The sequence below is a fragment of the Ranitomeya variabilis genome, chromosome 2, assembly GCF_051348905.1.
Source record: "Ranitomeya variabilis isolate aRanVar5 chromosome 2, aRanVar5.hap1, whole genome shotgun sequence".
NCBI lineage: Eukaryota > Metazoa > Chordata > Amphibia > Anura > Dendrobatidae > Ranitomeya > Ranitomeya variabilis.
This window is the reverse complement of record NC_135233.1, coordinates 94,202,893-94,218,964: the sequence shown is the minus strand read 5'-3', so window position 1 is coordinate 94,218,964 and position 16,072 is coordinate 94,202,893. Positions and strand designations below refer to the sequence as shown.

General features: G+C 41.5%; 1 protein-coding gene across 2 annotated transcripts in view; it reads right to left on the bottom strand.

Moving 5' to 3' along the window:
• Positions 1 to 16,072, bottom strand: part of XPO1 (exportin 1) — a 139,620-nt gene that overhangs the window by 60,266 nt on the left and 63,282 nt on the right. For both annotated transcript variants that reach the window (XM_077282721.1, XM_077282719.1), the window contains exon 3: positions 6,805 to 6,906. In XM_077282721.1, the coding sequence (XP_077138836.1) occupies positions 6,805 to 6,906 (102 nt within the window). The remainder of the gene's footprint in view (positions 1 to 6,804; positions 6,907 to 16,072) is intronic.

Below are 16,072 nucleotides of genomic sequence, written 5' to 3'. Positions count from 1 at the left end.
TTCCCCAGTTAATTTCAAATTCTGATATAGACCCAAATGTTTTAATAATATCCATTGCTCTCAACGACTCTCCGGAATCCTCCAAAAAAAAAAAAGCAGCACATCCTCTGCATGCAGGGATACTTTTTCTTCTACCAAGCCAAATTTAAACACTTTAACCGAGGCCATCCTCCTAATTGTCTGTCCAAGGGCTCCACTGACAAATATAGATTACAATTAACCTGCTGATGAATCACAGGCCCAAATCTTTGTTACGTGATTATCTGGCCACGTCAGCTAACAGGCCTCCTGCCAGTAGAAAAACGGAGTCCAAAATGAGTTGTCTATTGTCCCCTAGGTTGCTCCCTTCCACACTCTGCGCCATCCCCTGGGCTGTGCAGCCTCTTTCCTCCAATATCAGAGCATGGTTTTCCGGCCAGAACCGTGGATGCCCAAAACGTTCCGCCAAAAGCTCTAAGGCTACGTTCACATTTGCGTTGTGCGCCACAGCGTCGGCGACGCAACGCACAACGCAAACAAAAACGCAGCAAAACGCTGCGTTTTGCGACGCATGCGTCCTTTTTTTGGTTGATTTTGGACACAGCAAAAATGCAACTTGCTGCGTCCTCTGCGCCCGGACGCGTGCGCCGCAGTGACGCATGCGTCGCAAAACGCAAGTGCAACGCATGTCCATGCGCCCCCATGTTAAATATAGGGGAGCATGACGCATGCGGCGACGCTGCGGCGCCGACCGCAAATGTGAACGTAGACTTAATGGGATGGCAGGGGGCACCACTGGGTTCTGCTGGATTTCATCTGTGCAGGGAGACCAAATACGACTACCATATTTAAATTTATGGTAGCTATGCTTTATAACTTAACACAGGGTTCTAGAGGTGGCTGCAGGGTGTGTTGGCTTGTGGAGAAAGGAATGCAGATTCCAATTATGTGCTAGGTTCAGAGATATTGCATTCTTTTATTATAGATTACTTTCTAGATTCAATATCTCAGAGCTTTGAGCTGTTGAGCCTGGGATCTGCGGTGCCAATATGTCCGCGTGTCAGCCTGAGTCCAACAAAGGAAGCGAGTTGGCTGGTAACTGCACAAGAGTTCACACCCATGTGATTTTTTTTTTTTTTTAAATAAGCTAAAGTAAAAATTGCCATTGGACTGCCCTGTCCAAGGAAGTGCCCTCGCTGGATAATGAGGTCCCATTGTTTTATGTGTGTTTGACTTCCCTTTTCGCCTGGGGGAATGCCAAGGGTGGGGGCTGAATTTGGGAGCAAGTATTTTGGGCCAGAGTGTATCTGATAGGGAATTTCAACATATCAAAATTATATCAATTAGATGGGTGTCACTGGTCTTCGTCTGGTGACTCCCTTTTCTTGTGATGCCGTCCTCCTCTTGTGATTTGTGTGGATGACGTGAAGTGAATATCTGTTTTGTGTTAAGATCCACTTTGGCCCAATTTTATTATACTATGTAGTGATAAACCCCTTTTAAAGTACATAGCCATGCAAAAGACAGACGGCAAAAAATTAAAGTACATCATAAATAAGAGGAATAGTAAATTCTTCATCTGCAAGTAAAACAAATTACTATTTTACCATCTCAATATAGATAACAAACATGTTCACTTTTGATTCACTTCTAAAGAATCAGACGACCCTCTAATTTTTCCCATTTTGTAAAAAACAAATTACTACAATCATGTTGTGCTTGTACCTTTAGCCTATGTTCACATCTTGCATTTTTGTTGCAGGTTTTTTTCCTGCAGGCAAATGCAACTTAAAATTCGCATAAAAAAGCAGCAAAAATGTGACGTGTGAACATAACCTTACAGAGCGATTGATCGCTCTCTCTAGAAGAGCTGCTCGACAGACTACTATTGCTAAGTCCTTTACATGGGGTAAACGACATCGCCAATTAGAAGTACTATACTACATTTCTAAATGGAGGCATTTGCAAACATTATTCCTACCATATATTGGGATAAGATCTTGGAGATGGGAATACCTTTTTACTGAGCACATGTGAACATTACATGACAGGACTGTGTTATCCCCCTAAACTAAGCAATGCAGGTATCCATTGAATGAGAAATTGAAAATCATATATTACTTGATTAAGATTACATCAAAAATTGTTAACACCCCTTTTAAAGGCTTGTTTAGTCTGAAGCTGGATATAGAAGGCACCTGCTTAAAAATGCTTAAGTTGACATTACCTATAATTTCTTAAGAGACCATAATGGACATTATGAAACAAATTAAAAGAGCTTTTAAGTCACAAGGCCTATTAAAGCAATAGTACACTACAGTTCTACAAATGTCACCATGATGAGCAATACCTGAAAGGTAAATTTTGCAGATTCTGCATTTTAGATGTTTGACACAGGATAAAAGCTTTTAACTATAAAAGGTTTATTATACAACAAAGTCGATCAACATAACTTCAACCAAAGGGATCATACAAGTGCCTCACACAATGTGCAAGAAAAATATCTGCTATTGGATGTTGTTGGGGAATTTCTAAATTTCCCATACAAGACTGATTGGCACAGAACGCAATATGTTAACCAACTTGTAAAAAAATTAAAAAAACAAAAAAATAAATAAAAGGAATGTTAAAAGTAACATAAGAGTAAGGCCACGTTCACACTTTGCGGCCTGCTCTGCGGGTTTATCCCGCAGCGGAATTGATAAATCTGCAGGGCAAAACCGCTGCGGTTATCCCTGCAGGTTTATCGCGGTTTGTTCCGCGGTTTCCGCTGCGGGTTTCCGCCTATACTATTGATGCTGCATATGCAGCAATATGCAGCATCAATAGTAATGTAAAAAATAATAAAAATTGGTTATACTCACCCTCCGATGTCCGGATCTCCTCGGTGCTGCAGGCGGCTGTGCTGACAAGGACCTTTGTGACGTCACGGTCATGTGACCGCGGCGTCATCACGGTCATGTGACCGCGACGTCACCACAGGTCCTGCTAGCACAGCAACTGAGACCGGACGCCGCGGGCAGCGCTGAGAGGTGAGTATAGCATCATTTTTTATTTTAATTCTTTTTTTTTTTTACACCAAAATATGGTTCCCAGGGCCTGGAGGAGAGTCTCCTCTCCTCCACCCCGGGTACCATCTGCACATTATCTGCTTAACTTCCTGCAACGTGGGCACAGCCCCATGCGGAAAGTGAGTGGATCAATGCATTTCTATGGGTGCAGAATCGCTGCGATTCTGCACCAAGAAGTGACATGCTCCTTTTTTTCCGCAGAAAAGCCGCGTGGCTTTTTCCGCGGAAATCTGCAGCGTGGGCACAGCGGGTTTTGTTTTCCATAGGGTAACATTGTACTGTACCCTGCATGGAAAACTGCTGCGGATCTGCAGTGTCAAATCCACTGCGGATTCGCGGCAAAACCCGCAAAGTGTGAACGTAGCCTTAGTCAAAAATCAACAATTGAAAGAGCCTATGAATTGGGATGTAAAGTCACAGCAGAATCTCCATTTGCACATAGGGGTTTAGAGCTTCCTTACCCTCAGGATGACCCTCACCATGGGCAGTTAATTCAGCTACATAATTTGTAATATAAATGCACCAATCATTTTTTTTGTTAGGAATGGTATATAGAATAATATTCTATGACAAAACGTATAGGATTGGTCATAAAATCATTATGGAAGATCTACTGATTTCAAAGATGGAAAACACAAGGGCTTGATCCCCAAGTCAAAACCCTCCCAAAACATTAAAGGGAACCTGTCAATCTCTCTTCCCCCCCCCCCACCCCCATCCAGGCGTTTGTAACTAAAAGCCATCTTGTGCAGCACTAATGCTGCATTCTGACAAGGTGGCTCTTTTAGTTATTGTTCGTTACACTGCAGAAAAAAATCGCTTTTGAATTTGGTCCCTCATACCTGTGAAATCGCCAGGGAGGCGGGTCTTTCCCCCTGTCTTGTTTACTGCACCTGCGTTCCCGAGCGTGCACGCAGGCGCAGTAAACAAGACATCAAGTGATGTCAGTTGTCGGGCACCGCAAACTGCGCATGCCCAAGGCAGAATATGACCGCGCAGGCGCCTGGACAACTGAATACCGCCGAGGAGGCGGTGCCCTTCTCGCAGAGTGACGGCTGGGAGGCGTCTGGATGAGGGGGGAAAGACCTGCCTCCCTGGCGATTTCATAGGTATGAGGGACCAAATTCAAAAGCGATTATTTCTGCAGTGCAACGAACAATAACTAAGGGTATGTGCACACGTTGCGGATTCTCTGTGGATCCGCAGCGTTTTTTGCAGTGCAGAAACGCTGCAGATCCGCAATTGATTTACAGTACAATGTAAATCCATGAGAAAAAAAAAATGCTGTGCACACTTTGTGGAAAATCCGCTGCGGAAACGCTGCGGTTTAAAAGAAATAGCATGTCAATTCTTTTTTGTGAATCTGCAGCGTTTTTGTACCCATTCCATTATAGAAAACCGCAGGGGTAAAAAAACGCAGCAAATCCGCACAAAAAACAATGCGGAACCGCACAAATAACCGCAGGTGCGTTTTCTGCCAGGAGAGACAGAATCCGCACCAGAAATTCCTAAGCCGAATCCGCAACGTGTGCACATAGCCTAAAAGAGCCACCTTGTCAGAATGCAGCATTAGTGCTGCACAAGATGGCTCTTTTAGTTACAAAAGCCTGGGGGGGGGGGTGTGACAGGTTTCTTTTAACTCTCCCAAAACATTAATAGGGAGGTGGGGAAGGGTAGTCTGTAAAAGAGCAGCGGTCCCATATACCCCAAATGGAGCAGCGGCAAACATGCCATTTGCTCCACTCAACTGGGGCTTTTCAGAGCCCTGTTCTCTAGATCGGTTGGAGGGGTCTCAACGATCAGCAAGTTATCACCATCTAGCAGCGAACTCAAAACTTGCCAAGTTGTGTTTTTTTCTTTTATATACCCAGAACATTCCTTTGAGCTTTATTTGAAACAAAAACAGAAATTAACCATGGTGATACCTTTAAAAGAAAACCTATTACCAGGTCAGAAATTTGCAATTTTAGCTTTTATTTCCGCTGCCCGTGAGTGAGTATATATATATATATATATATATATATATATATATATATATATATATGAGTATATATATATATATATATATATATATATATATATATATATATATATATAATTTTTTTTTGTAAATCTGTCATACAATCAGAGATACAAGCTTTATTTAGTGCCAACTTTTATGGTCTTTACCAAGTGTGTACAGCACAGGATTTTTTGGCTCAAAAAAAATAAAATGTGTTCAATAATTGGATGGACATTTTAAGTGCTAACATTTGGAAACAGCATGTCAACAGCAAATATGAACGGCAGGTTGTATGATAATGATCCCTGTGGCAGAAGTTTCTAAATAGTGATTTATATCTATCCACTAGCCTCCCAAAGCCCCCCTTCCCCAACACCCACCCATGAACAAAAACAATTGATGAACAGAATTCAGTTAAAGGGAATGAAAAGGGTAGACCTTGTGGAGGCCTGCCGTCAAAGCCTAGCTGTGTCAGTTGCACAGGAAGACACCCCTTTTCTTCCTATTACAAGCAATCAACATAATGGAACATGATGATTAATATCAGGAAGCGTTAACAGCTTAATAAAAAAAATTGCATAAAAGCCAAATGTAATAGTGCAGAAAATTTAGCACCAAATCATTTGCAGTTTATGTAAATTGAAGAGTTCTTTACCTGCTGCTTTCTTTCTGTGCCGCTAATCAAGTCATTTTTTCACAAGACAATTTGAGTTTTTTTTATAATGTACTGTTGATAAATCAACTTAAACATTAGTAACGTCTGTCAGTGTTGAACAGCAGAAAAAAAACGTCCACGCAAGCAAATAATGTTAACTACGGTTAGCATTTTGAGGAAGATTAGGGAATGATTTGCCAAGATAAAAAGCCTTAAAATACCATGAATAATGGATGTACAATGGAAGTTTTATGCGGCAGAAACTGCATAAAAATGGCATTGTATACAGCAACAAGTTAAATAATTTTGAAATCTATTAAAAATTGTAATGTTTACACTTACATTATAGCAGATGCACTAAAAATTTTAATCTACATGATTTAGCTTTAAAATATTTAAATTGTTGAACACCATATAGACAATTTAAAGCAAGATAGGTTTGATTATCACATCACTGTTTAATAAAAGATGCGGTCAGGAGACGCTTAAGGTGCTTTTGAAGATTTAGATTTATCAGAAAAACCTTTTCGTAGCAGCAGGGATGGCCGATATACATGTTGCAGAAACACTACACATGTTTAAGGTGGCAAATCATACACTTTAAATACAATCAACTATTTTTTGTAACTATATAAATTGGGGCATCTCATGCAGATAAGGGTTACATCTTAAAACTCAGCAGCCCTTAGAAGTGCAGGATAGCAGTTCGTTTGCTGCACGGCATTATAGAAAAAAAGATCTAACACAACTAAGGAATTGTAAGCCATCTACACTAATCAGGACCTAGAGAATTAAAGTGGAACCAGACAGTCCTATTAAAAACAGTATGATGTATCCCTCATTTATTAGTCAGGTATGGGTGAAATCATAATCTACATTATTTAATCGACTTTGTTTTCACATACTCCGCAAATCACATAAAACTAAAACAAAAAAAACAAAAAAAATAAGGAAAAACAACCTAGTTTTGGCAGATAATGAAAGCCAGACATGGCAATCAAGACGCCTTCTTCAAACATGATGTCAGGAGAGCAGGGTAGAAGTGCAATGCAACAAAAGGTTGAATGTTGCCTTAAAACTTATCAACGTGCTCTTACTTTGGTATTCATGTTCTGTGAAAACTCCAAAATGGTATCGACTCTTGTCCAGGCATCTGGATGTTCTTTTAAGTGGGTTAATACTTCTTGTGCCATTCTTTGCTGTGAATAAAAGAGAAATACATATATTTGTAACCAGAGACTAGTATTTATGTATCTACACCAAAGACCTTATATAGTTACCGTATATACTCGAGTATAAGCCGAGATTTTCAGCCCAAATTTTTGGGCTGAAAGTGCCCCCTCGGCTTATACTCGAGTCACGGTCTGTGGCAGGGTCGGCGGGTGAGGGGGAGAGGGCGCTGAGGCATACTTACCTAGTCCCGGCGATCCTGTCACTCCCCCTGCCCGTCCCACGGTCTCCGGGTGCAGCAGCCTCTTCCCCTGAGCGGTCACGTGGGACCGCTCATTAGAGAAATGAATAGGCTGCTCCACCTCCCATAGGGGCGGAGCCGCCTATTCATTTCTCTAATGAAGCGGTGCCGGTGACCGCTGACAGAGGAAGAGGCTGCGGCACCGAACACAGGCAGGGGGAAGGAGCGGGACGCCGGGAGCAGGTAAGTATGTCATATTCACCTGTCCTGGTTCCACACGCCGGGCGCTGTCTCCATCTTCCCGGCGTCTCTCTCTCCGCTCTGACTAATCAGGCAGAGGGCGCGATGACGCATATAGTGTGCGCGCCGCCCTCTGCCTGATCAGTCAGTGCAGGGAGACGCCGGGAAGATGGCGCCGAGAAGCTGCAAGCAAGACAGGTGAGTATGTGTTTTATTATTTTTATTGCAGCAGCAGCAGCACAGCTATGGGGCAATAATGGACGGTGCAGAGCACTATATGGCAGAGCTATGGGGCAATGGTGCAGAGCACTGTATGGCACAGCTATGGGGCAGTAATGGTGCAGAGCACTATATGGCACAGCTATGGGGCAGTAATGGTGCAGAGCACTATATGGCACAGCTATGGGGCAGTAATGGTGCAGAGCACTATATGGCACAGCTATGGGGCAGTAATGGTGCAGAGCACTGTATGGCACAGCTATGGGGCAGTAATGGTGCAGAGCACTATATGGCACAGCTATGGGGCAGTAATGGTGCAGAGCACTGTATGGCACAGCTATGGGGCAATAATGGTGCAGAGCACTATATGGCACAGCTATGGGGCAGTAATGGTGCAGAGCACTGTATGGCACAGCTATGGGGCAATAATGGTGCAGAGCACTATATGGCACAGCTATGGGGCAGTAATGGTGCAGAGCACTGTATGGCACAGCTATGGGGCAATAATGGTGCAGAGCACTATATGGCACAGCTATGGGGCAGTAATGGTGCAGAGCACTGTATGGCACAGCTATGGGGCAATAATGGTGCAGAGCACTATATGGCACAGCTATGGGGCAATAATGGTGCAGAGCACTGTATGGCACAGCTATGGGGCAATAATGGTGCAGAGCACTATATGGCACAGCTATGGGGCAATAATGGTGCAGAGCACTGTATGGCACAGCTATGGGGCAATAATGGTGCAGAGCACTATATGGCACAGCTATGGGGCAGTAATGGTGCAGAGCACTGTATGGCACAGCTATGGGGCAATAATGGTGCAGAGCACTATATGGCACAGCTATGGGGCAATAATGGTGCAGAGCACTATATGGCACAGCTATGGGGCCATAATGAACAGTATGGAGCATCTATTTTTATTTTTGAAATTCACCGGTAGCTGTTGCATTTTCCACCCTAGGCTTATACTCGAGTCAATAAGTTTTCCCAGTTTTTTGTGGCAAAATTAGGGGGGTCGGCTTATACTCGGGTCGGCTTATACTCGAGTATATACGGTATATATATAAAAAAAATAAATAAATTTTGCAAATTCTTACAGGTCTATGATCTATCCTTATAAGTAATAGATCCTTATCTGGGTAGGTGGTCCTGATGAAGAAATTGTATACTTTGAAAAACGTTGACGAATAAACCACATACTACTGGATTGCGTCTTCCATTTTTTCACGGCAGAGTATAATAACCCACTTGTTCATTCCTACTTAAAATAGGTAGCACACACACACCCCAAAAAAGGAAGCATGAAAAACTTTAACCCCTTTCCGACATGTGTGTATTGTTACGGCACATATCTGAATCCCCCGGTTTAGTACAGGCTCCAGCTCTGAGCCCGCACCTTTCCGGGTACATGACAGCTGATCTATACAGCTGACATGTGCCTGCAACAGCGGCGGGTGAACTCGCGATCCACTCACGGCTGTTATCTAGTTAAATGTCGCTGTCAATCTCAGACAGCAGCATTTAACTTGCGCTTACAGGAAGCGTGTCACTGGTTCTGCCCATCGGTGACCCTGTGACACGATCATGGGTCACTGATGCGTCGGGCATGACAATCAGAGGTTTGCAGCAGACCTCTGTGGTTGTCCTTGCCAAATTGGTTTTTTTTGGTCGCTGCTGCAATGCAATAAAATTAAATAAAAGGGGATCAAAACATTGTATTTACACCAAAATTGTCTCAATAAAAATTTCAGCTAGGCACGCAAAAAATAAGCCCTCACTCAGCCCCAGATCACGAAAAACAGACTCTACAGGTCTTGGAAAATTACTCTTTGGGTCATTCCATATCAAGTGATCCAAATATGAATATTTGGGTCATTCCATGTCAAGAGAACCAATAATTTTTACCTCTATATTTTTCCTTCTTTTGAGATTTTGTCATTTGGTAATAGTGTGTCAGAATGCAAAATGTGAAGAGGAAAAAAAAAAAAATCTAGATTTTTTTTATTGATTTTCAAAGCTCGGAAAAAATTTGAATTTCGGTGTCACTTGCTTTAACATTTCTCCTTGTAACTCAGGCTAGAAAAAAAGATGGAGAAACAAAAACACAATTCTACTCAGAACTGTACAGGCTTTCACCAGATATGTCACAAGAGTTTCTTTGTTAACTTTTAACCCATGCGAACACAAAATTTTAACACATTGCCAAAAAAAACCGTTTAATTTAAAAATTTCAAAAACTGCACATGCCTGCTAGGCTCCTAGCCACATCTGTACCAAAATACAAGTTGGGATCGAGATGGGATCATATTTAAAACAATAAAACTATTACAGTGTCAATTAGAAAATCTTCAATTCTGATCTGATCAGCCTGTGGTCTTAAAGTGTGGGGTCTATATTTAAATAATCTGTGATTTTTAGATATTACTGTATTATTTTATGTTACAGCTTAGAAGCAGGAGAGGACAGAGGAGAAAGCTTTGTTAGGGCTCAGCCTGAAAATGAGCAGGGTAGACAGTGAATGCAGAGCAGATGACAGGCTGGCAGCTCGAGCCTCCAGAGGCCACATTCACACCAAATCTTTACACCCATGCAACTTTTCAAATGGAGTGAGAAAAATATTCTTAACATCCAGTTCATGTATTGTACAAACCAGGACTACGAAGAGAAGGAGAGTTTGTTAAAACATTGGTTACAGGAAGCAGAACCCAACACAAGGACTCGGCAATACCACACTTTCATTCCATGTAGTGAAACAGAAATAAAAACAAGGATTTTTTTCATTCAGCAAAGACGGTGAAGTTCATGAAGTGGTAGAAGGCGGAACAATATTGACAATGGAGGACATAACTGCTTATGTGAACTGTGAATATGATTGGTGCTGGTGGCGGCTACTGTACTCTCCAAAGATTGTGAAAAGAAGTAGAATCGACTTTTTTGCATCCTTCTGGTGCATCCTTTGTGTATCCAAGAAAACCAGACATTTTAAAAGTTAACAAAAATCAGATATTAACTCAGGTGGAGCCGAACACCATGACAGGTCGTACATACTCCGACACAAAAGGAAATGGCCATTGCTAGTAAGAGCTTATGGACAAGATTACATTTCAGCCACTAGAAGGGACAAATTGATAAAAGGCCAGTTTAAAAACGTACTATTGTTTGATTAGTTCATATATTATAGAACGAAGATGTAACTACTGTACTATTCTTCTTAAACACTTCATAAATGACATGTTTAGTGATATAATAGAAAAAAATTGTTACATGTATAAACAGGTGGTAAAAATATTGGTTCTTTTAATCTTGTTTTTAACATAATTAGGACGAGACTATTTAGAAAATCACACTTGAGGATGTGATCACCTGTTTTCTTTTGGTTTGTTCAATACATTCAGGTTGAAAATGCTGAGCAAGCCGTGTTATGATTAAGATGTATTTATTCTGGCACTTACGGTATTTGTTTTTTGTTTCTTTATTGTTGCATAGAAATGTTGAATTCAATAAGTTGTAATTTGAAAAGAAAAAAGGAAGAAACTCACAAACAAAATCAGATGATTCAAGGCTTAAAATCAAAAAATTTTGTAGGTCCTAAGTTGAATCCCTGTACAAATATAAACAAAAACACAAGTAACACATGCATTTGTTCACAAATTTAAAATATACATTTTTTTTTTTCCACAATTGCACATCAAAATTTGAATTTGATTTCTCCAAAACAAAATATAAAGAAACAAAGTCTTGTGACATCAAATGAAAGCTGCTACCGTTCTGAGAAAAAGGATGCCTCTCCCACCTACCTTAATTCTAAAAAATAAAAAAGATAAATCTAAAGATGTCAGGTAAAAAAAAAAAAAAAAAAAAATCATTTGGATCACTTGATATGGAATGACCTTTTTTTTACCTGACGTCTTTAGATTTATTTTTTTTTAATGAAGTACAACTTTAGTTAATTACAAAATAAAAGTTTTGAATTTTTTTCTTCATCAGTTTGTTAAAAATTAACTGATGATGAAAAAAATTCAAAACTTTTAATTTGTAATTAACTAAAGTTGTACTTCATTAAAAAAAAAAAAAAATTACGGTACTAAAGTAGTCAGGAAAAAAAAAAAAAAAGGGTCATTCCATATCAAGTGATCCAAATGAATATTTTTTTTACCTGACGTCTTTACTTTTTTTTTTTAATGAAGTACAACTTTAGTTACAAATTTTAAAAGTTTTGAATTTTTTGCATCAGAAATTTTTTTACAGACTTCTAAAGTTTTGAAAAAGCGCAAATTTTGGCCTTGTATGGCTTTACATTTATGATATCTCAGGCTAGAATTCAGATAAAGAGGTGGGAGAGGCATCATTTTTCTCAGAACTGTACTGGCTTTCATTTGATATGTCACGAGACTTTCTTTATATTTTGCTTTGGAGAACTCATTCAAAATTTTGATGTGCAATTGTGAAAAAGACGAATGTTTTAAAATTGTGTAAAAATGCACGTATGTTACTTGGGTTCTTGTTTATATTTGTACAGGGATTCAACTTGGGACCTATCAATTTTTTTTTATTTTTTTTTAAGCCTTGAATCATCTGATTTTATGTTTGTGCGAGTTTCTTTTTTTCTTTTCAAATTACAACTTATGGGGCGTGGTTTGCCAGGGGAAACAAGCAGACGTGCTTCATAGGAGCTCCTGCTGTTTCCCCTTAAAAAAAGCTACTAAAAGCATACTAAAAGTGGACTTTTGGACTCCTGGAGCATTTATAACATGCCAGGAGCCAGCCAAGCTAAGAAGAGACCTACTCTAACCAAAAATTTTCCGGTATGGAGCCAGAGGGGAGCAAAGAGGAATGGAAGCATGGGAACAAATGGAAGGACTTTGCCTGCCGAAGCAAGGACTGAGCCGTGTCCTCCCCACACCCAGCTTCAGCCAGAGAAACAGGAGGTATCGCTGCGCAAGAAGCTCCTGAATGGCAGGTCTCCCACAGCTGCCAAAGCGCCTAATCAGCCCCGCAGCGCGAAGAACAAAGGCCGGGAGGAAGCGATGTCTCAGCGTACCGGGAGCAGCCCGAGAAGCAAGATGGCGCCGGTGACGTCACAGCTAAGGCACGGCGCTCCTGTGTTCGTGCCGAGGCTGCGGGCGGCTGCCGTGCCGGAGCTGCAGGACACAGCGTCGCCTATGAGAGGTGAAGACACAATGCTAAAACAGGACCGGCACAGAGAGCTGGAGGAGATCCCTGCATTGGAGGTCGGTGTGCCGAGACTGTGGGCGGCTGCCGAGCCTCTGACACAAGACATAGTGGCGCCAAGGGAAGAAGCAGCACAGCGGCAGCAGGATAATCCAGGCCACCACTCCTACGCCGGTAAGAAAGCGGGAGTATGCTGTGGAACTCTCCCCAGTGCAGGAGATTGCGGGGGGAAGGGGAAGATGACGGCGCTCACTAGCCACGAGACTCTGCAGGGGGATGGGACCATTCAGGAGAGCCGCAGGAAATATGTTGACGGCAGCAAGCTTATAACTCAAACAGACAGCCAGCAAATGAATAAATTAAAAGCTCACAGTCTACCCACTATGAAGGGAACAATTGATGAAAGCAGGGCCACCCAGACTATACATGAAGTGGTGAGCGCTTCACTGCTTCAACAACGCTACAGTATACAGCAGCCCCATACACTTAAAGAGAGGTGTGCCACCCCTAAATCTCCTAGTAGGAGCTTGAAAATCGCAGGAAACATTCAGGGGGACATTACCTACAGGGGCACACCAGACATGAGTCATTATAAGGATTGTGGCCAGTCCTCTGTCTCTTCAGTCACAGGAGACATACAAGGGGACGAGACATGCAGGGATATGAGCCATTACAGTAGTGAATCCGAACAGTCCTCTGACACCCCAGTGGGTGATTTAATCAAACAGCTCAAGTTACAACAAACTGAGTTGGCAGAGGATATCCGTCTGACATGTGAGAGAGGACTCAGAGAAATGATCGCAGGATTAACCCCCCATTTCACCTCTTATATAAATTCATCCTATAAAAACAGCACCATCTCAAGAGCCCAAAAAGAACAGGAGGTTGTTAAATGTGACTCAGATATTTCCTCTGACTTCTCAGAGGGGTTAAAATATTTCCATTCTGAAGAACTTATAAAAATGACAGACTACTCTGATAGTGAGGACAGTGACTTTCACAATTCCATAGATTCTAATGCAACATCCACCCAGAGTTCCCTTTCGGGGTGCCCTATGGAGTCTGAGACTCATGTGCATACAAAACAAAGCCAAAAGAACCAAGACGAGAGACCCGTAATCCTTTCTCCGACCACTTCAATAGATGGCATCACAGCTTCCGATGACCATCCATCCGAAAGCTTTATGATAGACATATGCAGAGCTCTTTTAACATCAACAAATATCCTGAAGGGGGGTTACAATCATATTGGCTATGAACCAAAAATTCCCGTTTCTCCACAACCAAACACGGAAAGAGCCTCCGAATCATTTATTAAACAGCTCTTCAAAGATTTTGCTCATTTTATTGTTGGTGACTCTCACTTTTGCCCTATCAGGGACAGCGGTACTCCGCCTCAAGAACGAAAGAGGATGGAACCCAGGGTCAAAAACTACCGTACCTCGCTTCCCGCCAAGACTGACACTCCACACGCTTTCTTGGACTCTCTGGAGGGGATACAGAAAGACATCACCTTCTTCAGAGATTATCTGGCCAACTATGAGGACCTCAGAAGAAAAGACAATATCAAAATAAGGGGCATACCTGAATCGATTCAACCTACACAACTAAAAGAGTACATTTCTAAAATGATCTCCCACCTGTTACCCAAAAGAGAAGGGGAAAATTTAATTGAGAAAGTTTTCAGAATCCAAAGGCCTACATCTCTCCCTTCACATCTTGCCTGCGACGTCATTGTGTCCTTCTTCCCCACAGGGGTTAAAAACGACCTTCTGGGGTTGACAAGAAATTCAAAAGCGCTCCCAGCCCCATATAGCAACTTATCTTTTTTTAAAGACCTGTCAAAAATAACGCTACAAAGACGTAAATCTTTTCTCCAAACTACCCGGAGCCTCACACACGCTGGAATCCGCTACCTGTGGACAAAGTCTTCCAACTTATATGTCAAACTTGCTTCAAAGGCGTACACCCTCTCAAGTCCAGAGGAAGGAATATCTCTCTTAAAAAGAGTGGGGTTATCGTTTTCTACAACTCCACATGACGCCGCCTTTCTGGCCACACCAGATACATACCCTACTTGAAATAAGTACACTTTCCACTTAAATGTCTTACTAATACTGAACCGGACATTGCCCTCCAAGAGGTTCCTAGGTCACTTTAGGTGACCCCGGACCGGGCAGGTTCTCATGTTTTAATGAGTGCTACAGATTTCAGTTTTGTATTTCAGTTTGTTTAATTATTTTTGCGAGAGAATCGGTGTTGAACTCAATAACACATCTATCTACTTCACAAGCACAAGCTCACGTATTCATACAAGAACTCTATTTCATATTAGTATTCAGATCTTATGAAGCTACAACACATAATCGTATATTTTAGCTGCATAGTTTAAGCTTTTTCAATAATACTTTAATCTACATCACTAGCTAATGTGCCCAAGTAGGAATTCTGTTCACGTTTTATGAAGCTACAACACATAATCTTATATCTCAGTTACATGGTTTAAGCTTTTTCAATAATACTCTAATCTACATTATAAGTTTACATACACATGTTGGAACTCAGTTTCAGGTTGTATCGTAAAAATATGACTTCTATACGTTTGTAAACCTGCCTTTTTCCCCTATTTTATAGGGTTTCCTCTCCTTATCTCATATCCCTTCCCTCCCCTTCCTCTCCCTCCTAGTTTACCCTATCCTGTAAAAATTGTTAAAATCCCAATAAAATTATTTGAAAAACAAATTACAACTTATTGTATTCAACATTTATATGCAACAATAAAGAAACAAACAGGGATTTTTGTGTACTCACCACAAAATCCTTTTCTCCGAGCCACTCATTGGGGGACACAGGACCATGGGTGTTATGCTGCCTGCCACTAGGACGACACTAAAAACTTGAACAAAATTAGCTCCTCCTCTGCAGTATACACCCTCATGCTGGCTGTAATCGAACCAGTTCAGTGTCAAAGCAGCAGGAGCTTTTAACTATCAAACAGAATACAATATGCCAAACCAAGTAAACAGAAGCCATCAGGGTGGGTGCTGTGTCCACCAAAGAGTGGCTCTGAGAAAAGAATTTACGGTGAATACACAAAAAAAAATAAATAAATAGCTGATTCTCGTTCGCTTCATTGGGGGACACAGGACCATGGGACGTCCTAGAGAAGTCCCTGGGTGGGAAACAGCACACAGCTGAAAACCCCATGTACCGTAGTCTACAGATGTGTTACCACCAATTGCAGAATCTTTCTGCCAAGGGCCACATTTGCAGAAGTCCGAGCATGAATATTGTAGTGCTTCACAAAGGTATACAGGCTG